General features: G+C 51.2%; 8 protein-coding genes across 8 annotated transcripts; 5 read left to right on the top strand and 3 right to left on the bottom strand.

Annotated features, from left to right (window-relative positions):
* Nucleotides 1-382: 382 nt before the first annotated feature.
* On the top strand, nt 383-2,239 carry CGCA056_v008203 (uncharacterized protein; the record flags this gene model as incomplete). Its single annotated transcript, XM_037323451.1, has 1 exon — nt 383-2,239. One exon carries the CDS (start codon nt 383-385, stop codon nt 2,237-2,239), a length of 1,857 nt encoding a protein of 618 aa, XP_037178182.1.
* Nucleotides 2,240-2,566: 327 nt separating this feature from the next.
* Nucleotides 2,567-3,910, bottom strand: CGCA056_v008204 (uncharacterized protein; the record flags this gene model as incomplete). The annotated part of the gene is made up of 1 exon (XM_037323452.1): nt 2,567-3,910. The coding sequence occupies one exon, from the start codon at nt 3,908-3,910 to the stop codon at nt 2,567-2,569; it is 1,344 nt and encodes a 447-aa protein (XP_037178183.1).
* Nucleotides 3,911-5,296: 1,386 nt separating this feature from the next.
* CDO1-1 (Cysteine dioxygenase) lies at nt 5,297-6,071 on the top strand (the record flags this gene model as incomplete). The annotated part of the gene is made up of 3 exons (XM_037323453.1): nt 5,297-5,596; nt 5,652-5,910; nt 5,965-6,071. 3 exons carry the CDS (start codon nt 5,297-5,299, stop codon nt 6,069-6,071), a joined length of 666 nt encoding a protein of 221 aa, XP_037178045.1.
* Nucleotides 6,072-6,875: 804 nt separating this feature from the next.
* Nucleotides 6,876-7,982, top strand: acdS (1-aminocyclopropane-1-carboxylate deaminase; the record flags this gene model as incomplete). The annotated part of the gene is made up of 1 exon (XM_037323454.1): nt 6,876-7,982. One exon carries the CDS (start codon nt 6,876-6,878, stop codon nt 7,980-7,982), a length of 1,107 nt encoding a protein of 368 aa, XP_037178185.1.
* Nucleotides 7,983-12,724: 4,742 nt separating this feature from the next.
* Nucleotides 12,725-13,850, top strand: Nmral1-2 (NmrA-like family domain-containing protein 1; the record flags this gene model as incomplete). The annotated part of the gene is made up of 3 exons (XM_037323455.1): nt 12,725-13,312; nt 13,369-13,716; nt 13,773-13,850. The coding sequence occupies 3 exons, from the start codon at nt 12,725-12,727 to the stop codon at nt 13,848-13,850; spliced, it is 1,014 nt and encodes a 337-aa protein (XP_037178184.1).
* A 287-nt stretch (nt 13,851-14,137) lies between these two features.
* On the bottom strand, nt 14,138-16,051 carry CGCA056_v008208 (putative serine carboxypeptidase; the record flags this gene model as incomplete). The annotated part of the gene is made up of 3 exons (XM_037323456.1): nt 14,138-15,577; nt 15,630-15,805; nt 15,859-16,051. 3 exons carry the CDS (start codon nt 16,049-16,051, stop codon nt 14,138-14,140), a joined length of 1,809 nt encoding a protein of 602 aa, XP_037178181.1.
* Nucleotides 16,052-17,841: 1,790 nt separating this feature from the next.
* lovD-5 (Acyltransferase LovD) lies at nt 17,842-19,392 on the bottom strand (the record flags this gene model as incomplete). The annotated part of the gene is made up of 5 exons (XM_037323457.1): nt 17,842-17,848; nt 17,903-18,006; nt 18,066-18,795; nt 18,858-19,137; nt 19,245-19,392. 5 exons carry the CDS (start codon nt 19,390-19,392, stop codon nt 17,842-17,844), a joined length of 1,269 nt encoding a protein of 422 aa, XP_037178180.1.
* A 1,184-nt stretch (nt 19,393-20,576) lies between these two features.
* CGCA056_v008210 (uncharacterized protein) lies at nt 20,577-21,642 on the top strand (the record flags this gene model as incomplete). The annotated part of the gene is made up of 4 exons (XM_037323458.1): nt 20,577-20,638; nt 20,731-20,941; nt 21,017-21,204; nt 21,258-21,642. 4 exons carry the CDS (start codon nt 20,577-20,579, stop codon nt 21,640-21,642), a joined length of 846 nt encoding a protein of 281 aa, XP_037177402.1.
* Nucleotides 21,643-21,795: the final 153 nt, after the last annotated feature.

The following is a 21,795-nucleotide window of genomic DNA, read 5'->3' on the forward strand; positions in this document are numbered from 1 at the left end:
CTGTGAGTGGGCGTGATGTGATCAAGGGAGACACATCGCCACGGATGGACAATGTTAGCACGTATACTTCGTGCTGCACGCTTTCGCCGTGGCATTGATGTGCGAGTTGACGCCACTTTTGCTAAGGTGCGGAAAATGTCAATCAGTAACTAGAAGACAACACTAACTCTTTTTTTTTTTTTTTTTAAGCCACTCAGCAGCAGTTCCTGTCCACATGGAATTTGGAGAAAAAGCGGGTTTATGTCTTTTGGCGTCAAGTCGCACTCGATGGGCTATAACATCCCGGGAACATCACTGTATGTTCCATGCTTTGGCTAAGGTTACTTCTCCTACTCTCCAGCAGGTGTTGAATCTGTATTTCTTACTCTAATAAATCCTCATTATGCACTTTTCAAACCCATTCTCGCACGCACCACAAGACACGTACGAACAATACTCTCTCATTGCGGAGCACAATGGCCAATTTTCACAATCAACGGAGCCGGTGGACGAGACCAGCGACAACACAAATCATAAATACGCCTCCTTCGTTTTGCTAAGATCTGCGAAAGACTCAGTTTTATCTTTCCTTGACAAGCATCAATACTCCACTGGTACCCTCACATGGAAAGATCGCTTTCTTTCCGCCCTGGAGCTCTCTGCACTTCTCCTTCCTGCTTTCGTCGTCAGCCCATTCATATACTTCACCAGGGCCCCGAGCAACAAACCTCGGCGTCGAAGGCTTGGCCAAACAGCATATCTCGATGGCCTCCGCGGTGTCGCAGCCTTTGTCGTTTACATCTTCCATTATTCTTACCTCTGGTTCCCAGACCTTCGCTGGGGATACGGCTTCGATGTTCATCACATGTTCTGGCAGTTGCCTATCATCCGGGCTTTGCACTCCGGACGAGCTAGCGTCACTGTCTTCTTCGTCATCTCGGGCTTCGTTCTCACCCTCAAGACCCTGGCGATGATCCACAACGGCAAGATGGACCAGGCTCTGAGTGCACTAGCTGGATCCGCGTTCCGCCGCCCTTTTCGACTGTACCTTCCCATCTTTGCTTCGACTTTCATCATCGCTCTGCTGGTCTATGGGGGGGACTATGTGAGGGATCCGTCGGGAGCACCTGTCCCGCCGAGAGGAGAGACCATGGATCAGCAGCTGCAACACTGGTTCTGGAGCACGATCGATCTAATGAACCCGTTTCGACCCATTGTCAACAGAGAGAACATGAAAGGAAGCGAGTATGACGGGCATCTATGGACAATCCCTGTCGAGTTCAAAGGTTCGCTGCTCGTATTCTTCCTTCTTCTTATCTTTGCTCGGGCAAAACGGTGGATTCACATGGTCGGCGTTACGGGCACAGCCTTCTGGCTGGTTCACATCGGCGACTGGGACCAGGCTCTTTTTTGTGTAGGTCTGTTACTTGCAGAGATCTCCATCATCCTTCCGAACGGCAGCCCGCCGTCAGAGACACCCGAAGATGAGACCCTCGGCTACAGAAAAACGGTCATTACGAATTTTGATCCCACGATTGGCCATGTCTTTCGCCACGCGGGCACTTTGGCTCTCTTCTTCCTCGGCATGCATCTTTTCTCTTACCCCGAGCTTTCCGGCTCATCGACTCCGGGTTTCATTGCACTTTCCCAGTGGGTGCCTGCCTACTATCAAGCTACGGCAGACCGGACTCAGCTCTTCTGGAACTCCGTTGGCGCCATTGCGTTCATCTTTGCCATGATGTACTCCCCGGCCGTATCTTTTAATCTCCAAGTTCCGCTCACGAGGCTTTGCAACTTCCGCCTGCCTTGGCACCAAACCAGTGCCACCCTCAATGACGGAGACAAGGAAGAATTCGCAGCAGCAACGTTTTCGGATCGCGAGGCAGCCAGGCCCGAACCTCTTCTCCAGCGGCCTTTCACCACAAGCTTCGCCCAATACCTAGGGCGCATCTCGTACTCTCTGTATCTATGGCATGGTGCCATAAACCACATGGTCGGTGTGAGATGGCTGTCTCCGGCGTTTGCAGCGCTGCAGCTGGCTCAAAGCCAGGCTAAGGAACTCACAGAGAGCGGAAACGACACCGCTGCATTAGAGCTAACGCAATCAGCTTGGGGTACGTACAAGCTTGCGTTCTTCTACGGCACCCTGGTCAACACACTCGCGCTCTTATGGGCAAGCGATGTCTTCAATGCATTGGTGGATGGAAACGCTGTCAAGTTGACTCGTTGGCTCGGTGAAAAGTCTTGGAGGAGGGATTGAGCAACCTTATTATCTTTTCCTTTGTTCCTGCATTACAAGCCTCAGAAGCGTGCACATTGTTTTTGAAAATGTCCCCGTTAGATGAAAACCGCAAACTACATCCTCCAAATGAAAGCCAAGAAGGCATCTGTCGTAATACACAGTATACACCGCAAAGGTCGGCCCTCTTTCAGTATTCTTGACTCTACGACAGTACTAGTGAAAGCATGGTAATCATGCTCATAGACGTGTTCAAGGTCCGTCACCTAAAACACCGTGAACCGCTGTAACGCTATAAATACAATCATTCTCAAAAACATCATGGGAGTAACGCGCCCTCAACAATAGCTACCCGTCCTGAAATTCCGGTAAAGAGCTGAACAGAGAATAGTTGTAACAAATAGGATCAATGAAACTGGGGTCTAGCTCGGGCACTAGCTGAACTTGCGCAACCGCTGGTACGGCTTCCGCCGTGGGGCTGTTGTTCTCTTCAGACTCACGCGGCGTTGACTGTGTCAACACCGCAGACTTCGACAGAGGTTCAGAGTTGAGCTTGTCCATCAAGTCCGAGATCAGCCTCGCGGCACATGATCGCACCCGGTGGTACGCAGGCTCGGCCAGGTGCCACGTCCGCTTCATCTTCTTCAAGCAGCCCAGTACCAATGTCACTCTGTTGTAGTGGTGGTCGAAGCATTCTTCAGAGTGGTTTTTGGACGTGGCAAGTTGAGTGAGGCCAGCCATTGCCAGCGCCGGGATGATGAATGGCGTGTGTTTCTGAATGTTTGGACATAACGAGATGTAGTCCGAAAGCCGTCTTGAAGCGTTCATAGCCTTGATGCTTTGTACGAGCCGCGTTGACGCTGATGAAGAGTGAAGATGCGTGTACGGCATGAAGTCGTCTTGGGGGCTCGATAACAGAGGGTAGAAGCGGCTTCGTGGTAAGTGGAGAAGCATACTTGCATGAGCGATGATGACATGCGCCTGGAACATCATCTCATCCATGTTTCCGTATGGATCCACGATTTCCATCTTCTCCATCGGCAGGTGATTTGACCAACTGACGAGCGCGTTTTCGATAGCCTGCAAATGGTCGCGGTGGTAATCTTTCAGGCGGTTGAGAACCAGCACCCTGCCAAGGATGGTGGCAGCTTCAATGCGGTAGCTGAATGAAGAGAACACCACATCTTCTTCGAGCAAGATCCTCCTCTTGAACTCGAGAACCTTGCGTGGTTCAGGGAGGTCGCAGTTTCCAGTGTATAACGACTCTTCGCATGGTAAGGGGACCTCCGGCGAGACAGCACTGCACCGGAAGGAGATAGTCTTCAGAGGGATTGCCATCAAAACATCAGCGACGAAGAGCTCCCACCATGTTCTCCTCAAGCTTTCGCCCTCGACTGAGTTCTCTGGGTGCCTCGAGGAAGAAAAATCTGCACGGTTCATGCCAATTTCCAGGGCGATTTCAGCACACCGGCCAAACGCAATGTGAGCATCGTCGATTTCGTCTCGGGAGAAGAGAACGATGGAGTAGATCAATAGCGCCTGAACTGCGCAGGTCGATAGTTCTGTATTGGCAGCAAGCGCTGCTTCAACTTCACTTTTCAAGTTTTCGCTCTGGGTCGTTTGGGAATAGTGGGAACCGGCAAAGTCGACAGCGAGGTGCAGATAGTGAGGGTAAGCTCGAGACGCGTACATTGACGCTGGTACGAGAATTGGATGCGCAGTATGGAAGTTTTCGTAGTAGAGCCGGCGATATCGATCGCTTTCAGAAGAGGGCCGGTGTGAAGTGTCTGTGTGAGAGCGGGTACCATTGGACGTATCCCTCGGAGTTGGCATAAACCACGATAAGTGATCGGTCGTCATGTCTGAGAGGTATGAAAGTAGATCACCATCGGGATTGACTGGAGGAGGCCCATCTCTTGAATTAGGTGCGGCCGGATGAAATCCGATGTTTCGGCGTTCCGATGCTGGAGCCTGCAAATGTCCTCTCTCCGTCACCGCACTATCAGTAACAGCAGTCGTTGTTGGGGAGCCATCGCCAGATAAGGAAACACATGTTGAGGCTTCTCTAGATGTTGAGGTCGGCGCGACAGTTGCATCGATGCTCGACCCATCCCGCATCTGACGATCACCGGACATCAAGGTGCCTTGTCCCTCGGATGCAATTGATTGTGGGCGAGGTTTCCTTCGTCCGCCTCTCCTAGAGGGCTCATAGTAGCAAGTCTCTCCATTCTGGATGCATCTCGAGCACACTGGCTTCTTCGCATCGCATTTCAGGTGCTGCTTTCTGCATCCAGTGCAAGCGAGAGCGGCCAGGCCTGTCTGCCTGGTGCTCCTTGCTGGAGGCACGGTCATGATAAAGAAAGACTTCAAGAAGCACAAGTCTCAGCAAAAGATGCGCACGTTCAGCTTGACCTCGGTCGGCGATGGCTAGACGTCGTCCTGACAAAGGGAAAAGAGTACAGATGAACTTCTCATTTTCTCCTGGACGTCGGCTGAGTCGCCGATTGACTGCTCATAGGGTCCATCCAGGTTATGACTCGACATCTGTGATTGGCTAGTAATCTTATCGCGCAGGCTAAGACCCTGTAGCGTCAGCCAAGCTGATGCTGTCCCTCGGGGATCGCCGGGCCACGTTGAGCGCGGTCGGGCTTTGATCGTGGTAACGGCTGCTTCGCTGTGTGATGTAAGGGGTTTATCATGGGACGCTCAAGTCCCATTTATATGACACCAAAGCTTAATGTTGTCTTATCATCTGACAATCGTTTTCGTGCAGGTGGTCTTGTTAGTTATTGCGGTCCGGATGATGCTGCTTATTACTTGGCTGTCGTTGATCGGCGATTGACTGGCGGTCGGCGAATGGGCCACCAACAGACACAATCGACCGCGACATAAGAGGTAGACTCAGCAGCTCTTTAACAAAATCAATGCTATTGTATCCTTCAGAGGTATTCATCTGAAACTTCAACTTATTTTTTTCGTCAGTCAATCCTACTCTTTTCAAACAGAAAGACAAATAAAACATTTCCGGACGCAGCTCTACACATTCAATCCCGAAGCTTAGGTGTTCTTACTAGCATCATGTCCGCTTCCACGCTATTCGCCCCACTGCCTCTGATGCAGGCCGGTCCGCGAGATCAGGAATTATCACACTCAAGCCCCGAACCCACTTACAGTCTTGAGGACCTTGTAAATGACATCAAAGAACATTTGGGAACTTCCTCTGGCATTGGTTCAGAAGATGTCGATGAAGATTACTTAATGTCTCTCGTCAAGAGATATGCGACAAATCCCAACGATTGGGCCCGATACTATTATAACTGTCCGGGAAAGAACTATACCCGCAATGCAATCGAGAACATTAACCACAAGGCAAATATAGTAAGTTTTAAACAACTTGGTAAATTTCAATGCCTTTTCTTACTGAACTTGGCAGCTCCTGTTGGTTTGGAATCCTCTCAACGGTTCTCCAATTCACGACCATGCCAACGCCCACTGCATCATGAAGGTCCTAGCCGGGGAACTGACTGAGACGGTCTATTATACCCCTTCAAGCACGGATAAAGAGAATGGACCTCTCAAAGTCAAGAGTGAGAAGACATATCAAGCGAACCAAGTGACCTATATATCCGACGACATCGGTCTTCATCGCGTACACAACCCGCATCCCCAGAACGTTGCGGTTTCGTTGCACTGTAAGTTTCCTTCAGAGGCCAGGACAGTGACGATTTCTGACCGTTGATGCACAGTGTACACCCCACCTAATGCTGCGGACATTGGGTACAATATCTTCGATGAGTCGACAGGACGTGCAAGCTTTGTTTCGCAGGCCAAGGCTTTCAAGCCATCCTCATAAAGTCCAGATTTATTGTTCTTCACTTGTGGAGCATTTCGCGTGGAGAGGTCCTTGATTGCGTTGTTTTTACGGAGCATATAGCTAGCTGGCTGGGATTGTTTTTCAGTGATACCAACTCGAATTGACACATTTCGACTCATATCGAAAACCGGAAATGATTGGACCTTATTATGTCATCTTCAATCTTCCAGTCTCCTCTGGACTTCAGATTGTTCAGACTACAACCTAAGGTTCGGCGCTGCTTGCATCTGCGTAACGGCTAGTGAACCTTAGGCTCTTGGACATCCACGTGTCAATTATCTGGGAACTCGTTAGGCGCCATCCGTATCTGTTCGACCATGGCCCATGAGACTAGATGATATCTACCCGGTCATGAAGGGGACCAAGTTCAAGCTTCAGACGCGCCAACCGCACCGGAGCTGCTATTAGCGGGAGAGCTTACCCAAGAAGGCAAGGTCAAGCCCAAAAATCATCGCACTGTGCACTGAATGTGTGCCAGCGAAGCCTTGAGCATCTCGTGAAAGCTACAAATTCACAGATTTTTGACGGATGACTAGACATGCAGCATGTCACGGAAGGCATCCAATGGTAATGGGGTAATATTCGCAACATCGGAAGTACTAGATACCCCACGTCAGCAAGCTCGCTGACCCCCATCCCACACGCCCTTCCTGTCGATGGAGCGGGGGCTCAGAGCGCAATTTAACTAGCTAGATCCCATGCAAGAATGGAGACATCAATTTCGGCGCACTTAGTCTGTCCACCCTGCCATCGATTCTAACGATACTCAGTCGCTTTCACAACATGCCAGAGCAACCATTTTCTCTATCGGATTTCCCTAGCTACAGGCTACGGTACGACACCCCGTCGCCGATTCATCAACTCTCTTCGCTGTCAGCCACGGCAGGATCCAATGACAAGATCTCGATCCAGACATGGATCAAGCGCGACGATCAGTCGTCGCCTATGCTGTGCTGCGGTAACAAGTATCGCAAGCTGGAATACATCATCCCGGATATCCTCGCGAAGCCTGGCGTCACCACTATCGTCACCGAAGGTGGCCTGCAGAGTAATCATGCAGCCCAGACTGCTGTTGTGGCAGCAAAGCTCGGCCTCGAGTGCGTGCTTCTGCTGAACGAAGAAGCCGGCGGCCTGAAAACTGCCGAAAACCAGACAATCTTCAGATCGACAGGGAATGTGCCAGTGTTCGATCTCCTTGGGGCAAATGTTCATATTAAGCGTGATCCTCACGATAAAATTGCGGTTCAACAGGCGCTCAAGGCTGAAGGCAAGGTGCCTTACTGGATACCGATGGGCTCTAGCCAACACCCCCTGGGCGGACTCGGGTATACCAACTGCGCGTTGGAGATACAAGAGCAAGAAAAGACCCTCAAACTCGAAGGCACTGGTCGTTATGATTACATCTTCGTCGCGTGCGGAAGTGGGAGTACACTTGCCGGGTTGGTCGCTGGGTTTAAACTCCTTGAATCGTCGCTGCCCGACAAGCCATCTGTGCCCGAAAGACAGCTGATTGGAGTCATGGTGGCGCCCATAACAGGCCAGGAGGAAGTGGTGTTGCAGATTGCCAGGAATGCCGGCAAGTTGGTTGGGCTGGATCCGGAACGCGACATCGCGGCTGAGGACATCCGCCTTGACCATCGTTTCGCTGGTTCCGGATACGGTGTGCTGGATGAAGAAACCCGAAAGACTTTGAAGACTTTGGCTTGCCGCGAAGGAATCTTGATGGATCCTGTGTACTCTGGAAAGGCTGCCAAAGGGCTGATTCACTGGGTCAACAGTGGCGAGCTTCAGAGCGACGCTTCCAAAGTTGGCCATCAACCGGGTGCGACAGTCAATGTTCTGTTCATTCACACTGGCGGCCAGAATGTCTCTTCTGCGTATGCTGCTTGATTTTATAGGAGTTTGGTGTGTATGGTCAAGCTGTTTCCGTGAATTTCCGAGGATTGCGTCCGTTATTCAGCATACGAGATGGTGACATGAAAACTTTCGCTTTCTAATCTTGGAAAGGTCCAAAAGCATAGTGGCCGCTACAACATATTGCGAAGGCGTACAGCATAAAAGCTAATGAGCATCAAGATTACTGCCAGCCTTACGTACAACAGGGTGTGTTTGAATTGATGCACATGGTCAGACAGATGTGTGGGTGGCATCCATCATACTCGCTAAACCTTGCTAGAAAAAAGAAAAGCTGTGAAGTGACCAGCTGCAGGCTGGGCGTGATGCGATGGTTCCGATGTGCACTATTACTTGTACCGGCATAGCCACAGTTCTTAACGAACATAGTAAACCTCAGTGTGGCAATAATTTTCAACCGTAGATACTTATGGATGATAAATACCCATTGATTCCCTTCTATGCCTCTGATCTCTTACTTTCCATCTCATCCTAGATTTAACTAAAACTCCTTCTCACTCCCTTAGCCTGAGATACGTTTAAGACGAAGATCACAAGCATCATCCAAGTCCTTTTCGCTGTTGCGTTGGCCATTTGTGTCAAGGCTGCTCGAGCGCAGAGTGAAGGTGGAGCTCCGATTGAAGCTTCCACCGACTCATAAGTCAATAGCAAGATTGATCAAAGGTCTGGCGAGTCTGGCAATGAGAAGCGATGGAGGTTTAAGTATGCCGAGAGAGATGTCCCTGGTTAGTCCTACAATTCTACCCAGGATGTTTAACTCATGCTGAAGGCACGTCTTTAGGTGCTAAGTTCTACTATCCGTCTATCAAGAAGCGACAAAACCTGAACAGCGACATGGATACGGAGGGAGAAGATTCCTGGAAGATCTCCCAACGATCCGAAGACAGGCAGGTGGATTATTGCAAGTGGCATGGTAATATTTGAGAAGGTCACAATACTGACTTCTTTAGATTCAACTGTTCAGAAGGCTGATTCAGATGTGGAGGCTTGCGGCATCCGCGGCCGCAGTCGTGGTCGCGGTCGTGGTCGGAGGATGACATGAGCCTACATCTCAGGAAACGGCAGGACTTCTGAGAGCCACCAGCGAAATTTGGAAATGACGGAGTTCCTGGAAAGTTCGGTGAGAGTCAGTCTGGGAGGTGGAACGCGAGAGTTATATCGTATGGTATTGAACTGGGGCATTTCTTTCTTGAATTCTTTTGCCACTCACTTTGCAACCACGAAATGGCCGACACCTTAAGCTTCTGGCCGCATTTACCATGTACGATGGCATACATGAAAGGCCACATCATGATTAAATACACTCGTTTGCTGCATCAAATCCGTCAATGGCTGAGCTGAAACCTTTCAAGAGCCTCGTGGTTGGATCCTTCTTTTTGAAGACAGGGAACGGTCTCCCTCTAGACTACCTTGATCCATAGCGTTCTCTTCAACCTGTCAGGGTTTTCTTCCGACCGATTAGTCAACTACGGAATCATTCCTGCTGGTGAAAATCTTGACCCTCGTAAATCGGACTGTGGGAGCTCTCTTCAAGGCCTAGGCGAAAAATAAACAATCACTCGCTCTCTATCACCCAAGTTCACCAGTCTTCACACCCTCCAAACACAGTGTTGCTAACTTATGCCAGACTTAGGCTGTACAGCCACCCTTCTAGGCGTAGTTGTCTCATTTACTTGGCAATTGCAGCTTTTGGAAAGTGAAAACAGGATCTTACAAAAGACTGCGCAATTTTCAGTTGTGTCTCCAGCTGCTTGTTCATCACAAAGCGCCTTCCATGTCATTGGGCGAAACACACAAGATCTATCGCTTCGGCTAATGCCGTAGCAAAACATGAACTAGGCAACCACCAGAAACTTTGCCGTCTTCATCACAGCCTGATTTCTATTTTCTAGCTCTCACGCACTTGCCTGTTTCCTGTGTCACTCTCACCCCTCTTACCTAGGTACCCATCGAGGGATTAATTGCTTGTTGGTGTCTTGGCTGCGTCTGCAGACACTGGATACGTTCAGCTGACAGCGTGTGTGCAAAAATGGGCGTCTTGCTTCCCGTAATGAGTGAAACATGCATCACCTGAAAGGAGACTACATGTGGCATGATTGTTGCTATTAAGAATAATTATCATTGACTTGATTCCTGGAGGTTGTGATGGCCTGAGTCTTGCGGCCTGTCTCCAAACCTCAGCTTGTAAATTTGAGGGTGTGATTACGTTCTCAAGCGGGAGCTGGGCATGAGGTCTTGTTCTCTGTCTGTTTGACGGTATCGACTGATGATTTGCAAAATCGTGAGCGTAATCCTGCAGGGGCTCGCCTGTGTTGCTAGCGCTGAGAACACTAACGAGTTATAAGAAGATATAAGAGTACGCATGCGGGGACAGCATCGTAATTGTGCTGCTTGAGTTGTGACTTCTGCTTTCTTTTTTAAGCAAAGCTGTGTTTTTGATGGTGAATTTTGTGACTGCGCCCCAGCATCGTCACACGGTGCAGCCCAGGGGCTGTTTGCTTCCAGGCAACACAACCAAGTAGATATACGTGCCGCATGCCTTGGTCGCTATCGTCTCTATGGATGTGACTTTCATGATGGATTTTGAAGACTGCGCCACGCCATAGTGGAATCGAAAGTCTGTGCGGCATCATAATCACAGCAACACTAGGCTAGTGAACACCTGTTTCGTGATGGTACTCGATCACCGCTTACATTGAATTGGTGTGATTCTCCTTTGTATCTAGTTTATCTCTTCAAACGTAGCACACATCGCCCTCAGGAATTCTGACCACCCATTCCTGGAATCCCGGATTCGCCGAGGAGCCTTAAGTTCACCAACTAGGTGAAATCCGAACCGGTGTGGGACGTTAGAGCAGTCGCTGAATAGTCTGGCAAACATGGTGGAGCTTAAATGACTTGGGCCTTCTCAGGAGACAACACCCACCTGCAAGATTTGTGAATATAAAAATGGAGTGTGATTTCTTCTCACTGACAGTTTTCATCCTCACCAACAAATATCCGAAGCCATCTCAAGTCCTGTTTTTAGCTTCGATACCACCTTCACGAGCCAGCTAACTGATCGTTCGTAACAAACATGAAGCCTTTTCTTATCATCCATCTCATCTCCTTCATTTTTGGTCGACCAGTGTCCAGGCTGCTGCAATTAACACCGGACACGTCGTTGCTGCATTTAAGGTCGATTCTCGAGACCTGCATTACCCCGTGAGACCTCCTCCTTGGCCATCTTCTCAGCTTTCAGAGGCGCCGTTGGATTTTTCAAAAGTCGAGCAGTCCACTTCCGACCTCGGAGCCAGACAAGCAAACCATTTGACCAGGCCAGAGTACAGCGTTGCGTACAACTACAAAGAGCAAGGAGCTAGGTCCACTGAGATAGACCCAGCCCCAGACAACTCAGCGGGCATACTGGTAGACGAAGCAACAAGAAGCCTATTGCAAGATGAGAAACGGGCTGAAGGTACGGATTTCAAGGTTTTGCTATCGATTCTCCGAGATGTTACTAACCTGTTTTTCCAGATCTCTTGGAACGCAAGTGGCTGCCTCCCAGTCGAAACCCGAGATCTATTTGTAATGGGAGGGTTTGCGTCTCAAACAGACCCACCGACAAGCCTCGTGCTATTGACAAATCTGACAGCGAGGGTTCCGTTCGCAACAACGCCGAAAATTCGATGAAGCTGTGTGAAATCCAGCAACTCCATGCTTCATGGGACCATGACAAGAAACGAAGGACCATTTCCAACGGGTGGAGTGAGTGCTTCCGCACCTGTTTGTCTGCTGAACTATGGATGCTAATAAAGTATTTAGTTATTACATTGAAGGAAGGATTGAAGGAAGGAAAGTCGCCTTGAACTTAAGTCATTGCCGTCGGTCGCGGAGACTTTCTACATGCTGTTCTGGAATTTCTGACGCTCATTTGATGCTATTATGACAAGCTTGCGAGGTTTACCCAGTCTATCTTTATTGAACTTCATTACGTATGTGGCAGCACACATACTTACTCAGATTTTGAACCAATCACATTCTTTTAGCACGTCTCATGATTTCCTATCCTTGGTACTGAATTGTCTTCAGACCTAATGTTCCACGCCACTCGAAATCTTCTAAAGAGGCACCCTCATCTCGGACTTGCAATAAGATACAGATAACCTTTAAGCGAGGCAGCAGAAATCATACCCTATTCCGCGTACGGATTGGCGTTTGTGCCGCCCCCGTACTTCGGCATTTTAGTGTCAACATGCTAAACCCACATAGGGATCCGCTCCCGATGCGTCTCTGCATCGATGGGCAGATGGTATGACGAGATCCACTCGTATCACATTCCAGCGTTTTTTCTCCCTTGGGCGCCACTGATACCGTCCACACTAGCAATTAGTGTTTCCGACGGAGGCGGCGTCTAGGCCTTGAGCATGTCGTGAAGCGGCGGGGACGGGACCGCAATGGAGGGGCTTCCACGAACTTTCTCCAGAAGCTGAAGAACTCTTCATTCGCCAGCGCGAACACTTCGTTCACACCTTTCCATCAGGTTCAAAAATAGCGGCAAATAAGAAAGTCGTTGCCCAAATTCAGTTCCTGAACCTTCTCATTCCGACCCCATCCCAGTCCGCCAGATCAGCCCACGATTCGCTCGAGCTTCTCGAACTCTTGGACCCCACCTCTCACCGCCTCACAACTCTACCTCCCACCATCACGGACCTATCGACGGGGTCGCACTGCAGACAATGCCCGAGAAGCTCATCGCCGTCGTCGGCGCCACTGGAAACCAAGGTGGCTCCGTCGCTCGCCGCTTCCTCGCCGCGGGGTACCGCGTCCGAGGGCTCACCCGCAATGTCTCCTCTCCCGCCGCCACGGCGCTAGCATCCCTCGGTGTGGAGGTTGTGCAGGCGGATCTGGAAGATGTAGACTCACTGAAGGAGGCCTTCCGTGACGCCAACGTCATCTTCAGTGTGACGAACTACTGGGAACCCTTTTTCCGGCCGGACTGTCGCGCAAAGGCCCAGCAGCTTGGCATCTCGTGCCGCAAGTACGCGTATGATGTTGAGTATCGTCAGGGACGGAACATTGCTGATGCCGCGGCGGCAACGGTGGACACACTCGATGAGAACGGCTTCTTGGTGTCGACGCTGAGTCACGCAGAGAAGTGTAGCGGTGGGAAGTTCAAGGAGCTGTACCATTTCGATGCAAAGGCCGACATCTTCCCTGGCTACGTGAACGGGAAGTATCCCAGTCTGGCTGCAAAGATGTCGTGCATCCACACGGGTTACTTCTTCACAAGTTACAATATCCTGCCAAACTCCTACTTCGGAAAGGTGAGCCACTCTTGCGTGGCTATTATTATCTGAGTTTCCTGCTAATGCCTCCTCAGAACCCTGACGGCACGTTCACAATGGCATTCACCACTTCCCCGGAGAAGCCCGTGCCTCACTTCGACCCATCCGGAGATATGGGCAACTTCACGTACGCCATCTCTCAAATGCCACCCGGCAAAGCCTACATGGCTGAGGGATCAACCTGCACTTGGCCCGAGTTTCTTGAAACATGGGCTCAGGTGACGGGAAAGACGGCAACTTACAAGCAGGTCACCCCTGAGGAGATGATTGGGGCCACAGGAGAGCGCGATACCGGCATCGAAGTTGCGTACATGTTCTCGTATTCCTCGGACCCTGGATACGATGGCGGCATGGACCTGTTGACGGCCGCTGATATTAGAAAGGTGAGATCTATCAGATTCTACATTAGTGATCCATTCTTGTGGCTAACACTCTTTAGGCGGGCATCGACTGCCAGTTGACTAGTTGGCGAGACTGGGCAGCTAAGAACGACTGGTCTTCTGTATTAAATAAATAACAGCTGTATTTGATAGAGGCCGTAAGTCAGGTTAGTGGGGGACCTATGGCCAGTGTTGAGCGATGTGTTTCACCATATTTAGCTGAAGGACTTCAGGGAACACTCAACACGCGTGTCTCAAGGATACAAAATGAGGGTGTTATGCGCGTATATCATTATATTTCGATCCCATCATGCGGGATCATTGACTATACACGCCCTTTGGGATAGCGAGTCTCCCACCTTGGATAATAGTCCGTCCCTTCTTTTCAGTAACCGTACTCAAGAGTCTAGCCGATGGCCTCATACTAGATGCCAAGCATGAACGTCACGAAAGCCGCAAACCCAAAGGCAAATACCGCTTGCCCACTTCCTGGGCCCGTTGCAAAACTGCTGCTGTTTTTCGGCACCGGTTGGTTGGACAAGACCCCTCTTCCAGGCTCCATTGACTGCGGGAACATGATGACGGTTCCGTTTCCAACGTCGCCAACGGGCATGGACGCGTTTTGGTCAACGGTCAGCGGAGTCGTCGACTCGAACCCGTCTCTCCTGCCAACCAACACCTCAACGCTTCGGAATGCGACTGAGGGCATGTCCGCGGCGACAAAATGACCCGCCTGGGAAACAGCGATGTATGTCAGTCCTCGCTCCGAGTGTACCGTACCCATGACACCAGCCCCAGCAATGTTCTCCGGGTTGTCGTTGGAGTGGTAAGGGACGTAGAGCGGGGCTGTCGGCTTCATCTGGAATCCCATCTGCCCACCCCACGTGAGGTTCTGAATCGTCAACAACGTGCCGTCATCAATGAGAACATAGTCCCTGGTGCCATGGGCGAGGATGACGTTGCGGGTTTTGTCAATGACGTTGGGAAGGACAGGCTGGCTTCCAGGCCCATCCAAGATTGAGTTGTCCGTGCTATTCTGGAACACTGGAACATCAGTGCAGAACTTCCACTCCTTGTCCATTGGCGCGTTGATAGCTTTCTTGACATCATCGCGGTTGAAGTAGGGTTGTCCGGAGCCCCTGGGTCGGTAGTTCGCACCATCACTGAAGCCGAGCGGGTCATACTTCAGTGGGCACCCATCCGTGATTGTGTACACACTGAAGCAAGGGTTTGTCTGCTCCGCAGCTTCCCCGATCATTGTCCAAATGTCGCACTCCGTCTTGACTTCTCCGTTACCGTCCACGCCCGGAGGTACAGCGGGCTGTAGACCGGAGGGAGGGAAGACGAGGTACTTGCGCATGTAGTCGGCATAGCCACATTTGTCGTTGACGTCCCTCAATGTCTTGCGGAAGGTATCGTTGAAGGCGAACACGTGCTCCCAACGGTCTGTAAAGGCGAGAGCGGGAATCTCCTCTCCGATGCTGTCAACTGAGTACGTCCCGTCGAAGATCTGCATGCCGCCAACGTTGAAGTAGTCCTTGTCGTTGGAGTCGATCATGGCGCTGGCAATGTACGGGCAGTACATGCCACTGTATGAAGATCCTGTGACGTAGATCTTGAATCCCTTCAAGTCAAATGTGTCGATGAAGTTGCGCCACCAGCTGAGGAACTGGCGTGAGACGTCGAACTCGTCCTTTGCTGTGGGTGTGCCCGTTGAGAATCCAGCACCAACAGGTTGGTCGATCCAGACCACGTTCGTGATGCGATGCCAGCTCCATTTGTTCCTGATAGGCCTGAACATTCCTGGCTGCCAGAGCATAGGACCATTTTCCGAGAGAAGCTCGCCAGTCGAAGAGCAGCCGGGCTGTGACAGCAGAGTCAGCACCACTGAATTTCCCGCGAATATCCTGACCTACACCACCAGTGAGCCAGATTACGATCTCCTTCTCGGTCTCTTGATTCTCAGACGGAAAGAACCAAAAGTACAACTTCTCGCTCGTGTCATTATTGGCGTGAATCGGAATCAATCCTGCGTAGGACTCGCCGACATCCCAGTCCACCTCGGGGATCTTGGTGCCGTTGACGACGAACTCTGTACGATGCGTCAGTATCTACGGTGATCTTATCATATTTGTGCAGGTTTACTTCGAGTCTTATCAGTGAGGAATTTCGGCTCCCTCGCCGCCTTAGAATTGGAAATGACATTTTGCACCACGTTCTGCTGGCCTCCCGCCGGTTCCGGAAACAGTTTCTTCGCCGCTGCAGGGCGGTACTGCTGCAGATTCAACGTCGCAGTGACGGCCGAAGGTAACAAGAGAAGCGTCTGAAGCCAGTGCATCTTGGCGGATCTGTGGTTTCGTCGTGACTTCTTCCCGTGCTACATCGACATCTACAACCCCCTTAACAATCTCACCCAAAAGGCAAAGAAGGCCACTGGGGCTCCGCGGGGACTTTTATGAAAGGCAGCACCCCAGGAACCTTAATCATCTTCGGAAGGGTGCGATGCGCGTTTCAAAACAGCCGATGAAGGGTTTAAGCTCGGACGTAGGAGCCCGGAAGAGACACATATCAGTGTCACCTCAACTTGCGTTTCGACCGAGCTTATTTCACATGGCGTCGGATCGTCGAGCGGGGGTGCCTGCCAAGAGCCGTGATTTGGGTAAATACTTTCGCTGTTTTCGGGAGCGATTTGATGGGTCACCCTTGATCGCGGCCTTCGAAACGCCGTCATTCTGTGGGATTCTGCGGGCAGTTGGGCCCTTGGGACAACCATCACAATTTAGCTTAATTGAACCCCAAACCCGTAACGTTTCGATAGACGGCAGACGCCGCTTTTCTCCGAGGGGACATTTGACAGAACTAGCGGACACGGGTTGCTCCCCTTGAAGTCGGGATGAAGGTTCGCGGGGATTTAGCGTGGAAGCCAATTGCCGCCGCCCGCAGTCACGTTGTCTGAATTTCTCACGATAACCATAACGGCGGGTTTCACTAACCCAAGCTTGCCTATCTTGGCTATCAGCATTCCATTGCAAGTGCCGGCGGGAGGAGTCAAAGTTCGGTTCCGATGACCTCTACCAAAGCAAGCCTCGACAAGACTTGCAGCGACTGAGCTACCGTCCGATCGGGTTCTGCATAGTCGCCACCTGCGTTATCCGAGGGTGGACAACTCGTCCCATGATTCTTCCATGTGCACACCTTCCCATCCACCTCCCGATAACATCCTTTTCGGAATGCGAGATGTAAACCGCCTCGTTTTACTCTAATTGAGAGACATGACCTAGCCGCTGATCCCGTATGCGACTCAAAAGGCGAAGGAAGTCTAAGCCCAACACAATATCTGCCCAATAGCTTCACGATAGTACCTGCATATCCTGTCTATCCCCACGTCACATCGAGATCGACCAGATCAACCCAGGGGTCTTGGTATCCGAGGCTGATTATTATTCAAGGCCCGAACCGTTGGATCAACGAGCTTAATCACATTTGGGTTTCATCAGCGGGCCTCCAACAAGACGATCTGTGTGGACACGCAACCTGATGAGAAGGATTAGGCTCCTCGTAGCTGGCAACATAAGGTTTGGCGATAGAAAGGACGCAAAGGTGACCACTTTGCCATACAAAATGGAGATACTGCAGTCATTACGATAGGTTAGCGCTTTTCTTATGATGATCACTTATTGAACCACCTGAGTCTATGTAAGCCGAGATCAATGTCAACTAGAGGTTTACCACGCGGTAAACACCCTTTTAAGTCTCCTGGTTGGGCGTAAGACGTTCTTTCACGATTCGAACTGGCCAATCACAAGGATTAAAGCAAAGTACTACCAACGTATTTGCACCTATACGTACTTACACAAACATTTTCCGAAACTTCAATCATTGGATCATAGGTAGGCATAGGGGTAGTGAAAATGTTTTCGTAGTGTAGGCAACCTATACACTGCTACCAAAACATCACATGAATCAATGTCACACCCAGCAACCGTACAAGAAAATAGCTTGCAAGTTTCTAATGACAAGATTAGTAATCTGAGCCTGTTTCACGCATGAAAGCAGGAGAAGAAAAGATGGATTCGTCATTCATATTTGCGTTCCAGTCAAGTACTTTCAGTTGCATAGCTTTGCTAGTCAGGCCCTTCTACCAGTACCGGCCCTTTTGCCAGGCCTACGGTGTCACAGCAACGAATACATAGCCTTCTCAAAGGTGTGTACAAGCCCCTCTTCGATAGGAGTGCTGTATGGTGAAGTCTGGAATGCCACGATGGTGCACAGTCCCGCTGCAGGGTCGATTTGCTGTTCCGTAGATGTAAGCCTTCCAAACCTATCCTTGCGAAAGGAAGAGCAGCACTTACCAGTCCAACGTTCCATCCGCAGTTGATGGACATAGACCCTTTGCGGCGCCACTTGTCTCCATCTAGATCCTGCATGATCACAATGGCTCCGAATCCGAAGTTGCGGCGCAGAGTGGGCCATTGCGGCAGCGGATAGCCATAGTTGATAAAACGGATGACCTTGTTGAAGTGCTCATTCATCCCGCGCTCCATCGTCTCATTCAGCGCAGGCACAAACATCTGGTCAACTGTCTCGGGCTTCAGGAGAACGCCGTCGCGCTTCAGAAGGGAGTGCATCACGGCCGTGAAGGCGGCCGGGCTGGCGAACATACCCGAGCCGGCGTAACACTCTTCCGGGAACTTGCGGAAGAAGATGGTGTCGTCGTAGTACAGCTTGCCGTCCTCGGGGCTGCGCTTCGTCAGGTCCGCCCGGCGCGCGAGCATCTCGGGCCGCTGGTGGAGCTTGAACGTAATGTCGGTGATGCCCAGCGGCGTGCAGATGTTTTGTTGCATGTAGCTCTCCAGGTCCATGCCCGTTGCTCGCTCGACCAGCTTACCGGCCCAGTCGATGTTGGTGCCGTGGACCCACTCGGCGCCCGGGTCGCCGACGGGGGGCGCGGCCAACGGGTCGGGAATGTCGGTCTCACCACCGATAGGCAACGGGTACGTTGAGCACCCCTTGGCGCAGTACTCACGCAGAAGAGGGCTGATAGGCACGTGTGAGATGCCCGAGGTGTCCGTGAGCATGTGCCTTTTTGATCGCAAGAAGTCAGTAATGGTCGGGCGATGAGTATCAATCATGGGTGAATTCACCTGAGAGTGATGATTCCGTTCCTCTCCCTCATGGTGGGCTTGCCCTCTGCATCAAAGCCAGCCAAGACCTTCATGCTGGTCAGGTCGGGGAGGTACTTTTCCACGCTCTCATCTAAGCCAATGAGACCGCGCTCGACGCACTGCAGCGCCATGACCGTGCCGACGAGCACGCTTGCCTGGCCCATTCTCATGATTGTGTCTGCTTGCATCGGGGGCAACGACCCGTTCTCATCCCGTCGGACGGACCTAGCACCGAAAGAGCGGACATAGTCAATTTTGCCTGAGAGCAACAACACGATTGTCAGCTAACCTGTCATGGTCTCAGACTCTTGTCCACGAGTCGGGTTTGATAATTTCGCTGAGTAAATACATGTAAGGGGAGCCTACCGGTTACATCCTTCGCAATCACCACGGCACCCGGAATCTGGCCTGACTCTACACTCGACTTGAAGGCCGACTCCATTTCTGAGACCATGTTCCCGTCTGCAGTTGCGGCAACTGCCTGGTCTGCGGGTAGGGTAGTTGTAGAAGCCATTCTGGAAACTGATCGCAGCAGCTATTTGCTTCCCAGTCGGACAATGTGATAAGCCTAAGAATGACGGTGTTGAGTTGAGTTGCGTGTGCGACGGTTAGAGAGCTGCGGGTTGAGGCAATTGAGCTCCAAGCAATGATAGTTGCTTTGACACTCTTATGCCGGGGGACTCGCAATACGTCGTAAATCTCGCTCCACAGAACTACGAATACATTGAGCCTCTGACCGCACTTTCCGAGCCAAGGTTGCTGCCCGTCCCGATGCGCCCACCTTCACCATGCCAATCTGTAGCAAATGAGGGCTTTGAACTCATGTAGATAGTAGTGAGTCAAGTCCCTTGCACGTGCTTGTAAATGCCTCTGTAACCCAGTGCGAACCAATTGTCATAACTCAGTTGTACGGTTCCTCATACAGACCCAACGATACCCCCGATCTTTGTGGTTGTGGACTTACGAAAGCGAGGTTCTTGCACATGCTTACACAGTGGCTGGCATTTGAACGAGTCAATCATAGAGAAAGCTGTTGTACCGGTACATCTGTCGGGTTGTATGGGTCCTGAGAGACTGGGTGCAGGGGACCCTCCGCACTTGAAGATCTGCAGTCGCTCTCCCCGGTGAGGGGCTCTTGGAGTACTGAATTTCTACCGACTATTTGTCCGTGCCTCAGTGCACCGCGAGGCAGTTCCCGATTTTTCATATCGAGGAATCAACTCCCGAAGAACTGCTAGATATTTTCGGCATGTACAAGTTTTTATGATGAGAGGTCATTTGCGACAATCAAGACTGAGAGGTCATTTGCGACAATCAAGACTGCAGATATCAACGTTTCAAGGCTTGTGGCCTCAACAGGAAAACATATTCCGCGAAGTTGACCCCGAAGTTGACCCCGAAGTTGACATGGGTGAATTACGTATTTCATTCTTTCTCAATGCAGTTTGGGTATGGCAGAATTCCTTGATAAAGACTTACAAGTTATAGCCATTGAGCCCCTGCCTCGCTGTGCACCACTACCTTGAACACATGGGGCCGGGGTCTCGGTCTCCGAGAAGACCGGGAAGTAAATACAAAGAAGTCGGCCAGCCTTGATAGAGGCCACTCACCGTATGTCTTACGATTAGTGTATCTCGACACTGTTTTTGTTTCTTTAACCGTAAGATTCCTTGGTGTTTTCACGCGATTCATCTCAAAATGGGCCAAGGCCACTCGAGGCCCAAGCCGGGCACAAAGTTCCGTGTCATTGGTGCCGGCATGTACGTATTCCATTATCGTTATCAATCCCAAAGCCACCATGGCCAGGCAAAATCATACATGAGCTAAGACTGTGAACTTGGTGATATCTCAGGTCACGAACTGGCACCAAGACCTTTGCACAAGCCCTAGAGACGCTCATCGGCCCCGTCCATGATGGCGGCGCCGAGGGACTCGTGGGCACCGCGGAGGTGCGGAAGCGGTGGATCGAGGTCATGGAATTAGCGACCAAGAAGGATAAGACGCTGCCCGAGAAGAAGCGACTGGAATGGCTGCTTGCCGAACTCATGGAGGGGTACTCCGCGGTAGGTTACTGCAACCCTGAGGCAAATCACGATTTGACATGACCGATTCTTGCTGACCATTACCCGGGCCAAAAGACCGTTGATGCGCCCTGCATCTGGCTTGTGCCGGAGCTGCTCGAGCTGTATCCAGATGCCGTCGTAATCGCAACCACCCGAGACAAAGAGTCTTGGTGGAAGAGCGCGCAAACAATCTCCAGCGTCGTCGACTGGCCGTGGCTGCCCTTCTTCGCTCGGCCACTTCCAGTGCTGAACTCATTCGTCACGTATGTGCCTCTGTCCTACTAAGAATCGAATCTTGCTGACCATTTCCGACAAGATGGGGCCCGCTCGTCGAGAGAACGTGCGTCTCCCATCTGGGTTTCAAGGGCTTCCAGTGCGCCGAGGTGTTGGAAACGCACGAAGCGTTCTTGCGCAGGGTCGTGCCGCCGGAGAAGCTCTTCTTCTACCGCGTCCGCGACGGCTGGGGCCCGTTGTGCGAGATGCTCAAGCTGCCGGTGCCCGCGCAGCCCTTCCCGCATAACAACAAGCCCGAGGACGTCAAGATGGTTGGTCGCATCGTGGTCGCAGTTGGATCGGTGGCGTGGGGAGTTGTCCTCGGGGGTGCGGTTACATGCACCTGGGTTGCTTGGAGGTTAGGGTCGACGATGCTGAGCAAGATGGGGAACGGAGGGTTGTTGAAGTTGCTTGACACGATCCGATGAATCCCGACCACTAGTCCACCTTTTAGAAAGATTCCATATTGACGACTGACCTTATTACATTCATACTACAAGCTACTCCAAACCACGTTCAAATACTTACCCTCATTGATTTTGAGACTGAAATACCGTGGAAAATTGCCAGGCTTGATCAAT

Source organism: Colletotrichum aenigma (assembly GCF_013390185.1).
Source record: "Colletotrichum aenigma strain Cg56 chromosome Unknown KSG_Cg56_contig05, whole genome shotgun sequence".
In the NCBI taxonomy this organism is placed as follows: domain Eukaryota; kingdom Fungi; phylum Ascomycota; class Sordariomycetes; order Glomerellales; family Glomerellaceae; genus Colletotrichum; species Colletotrichum aenigma.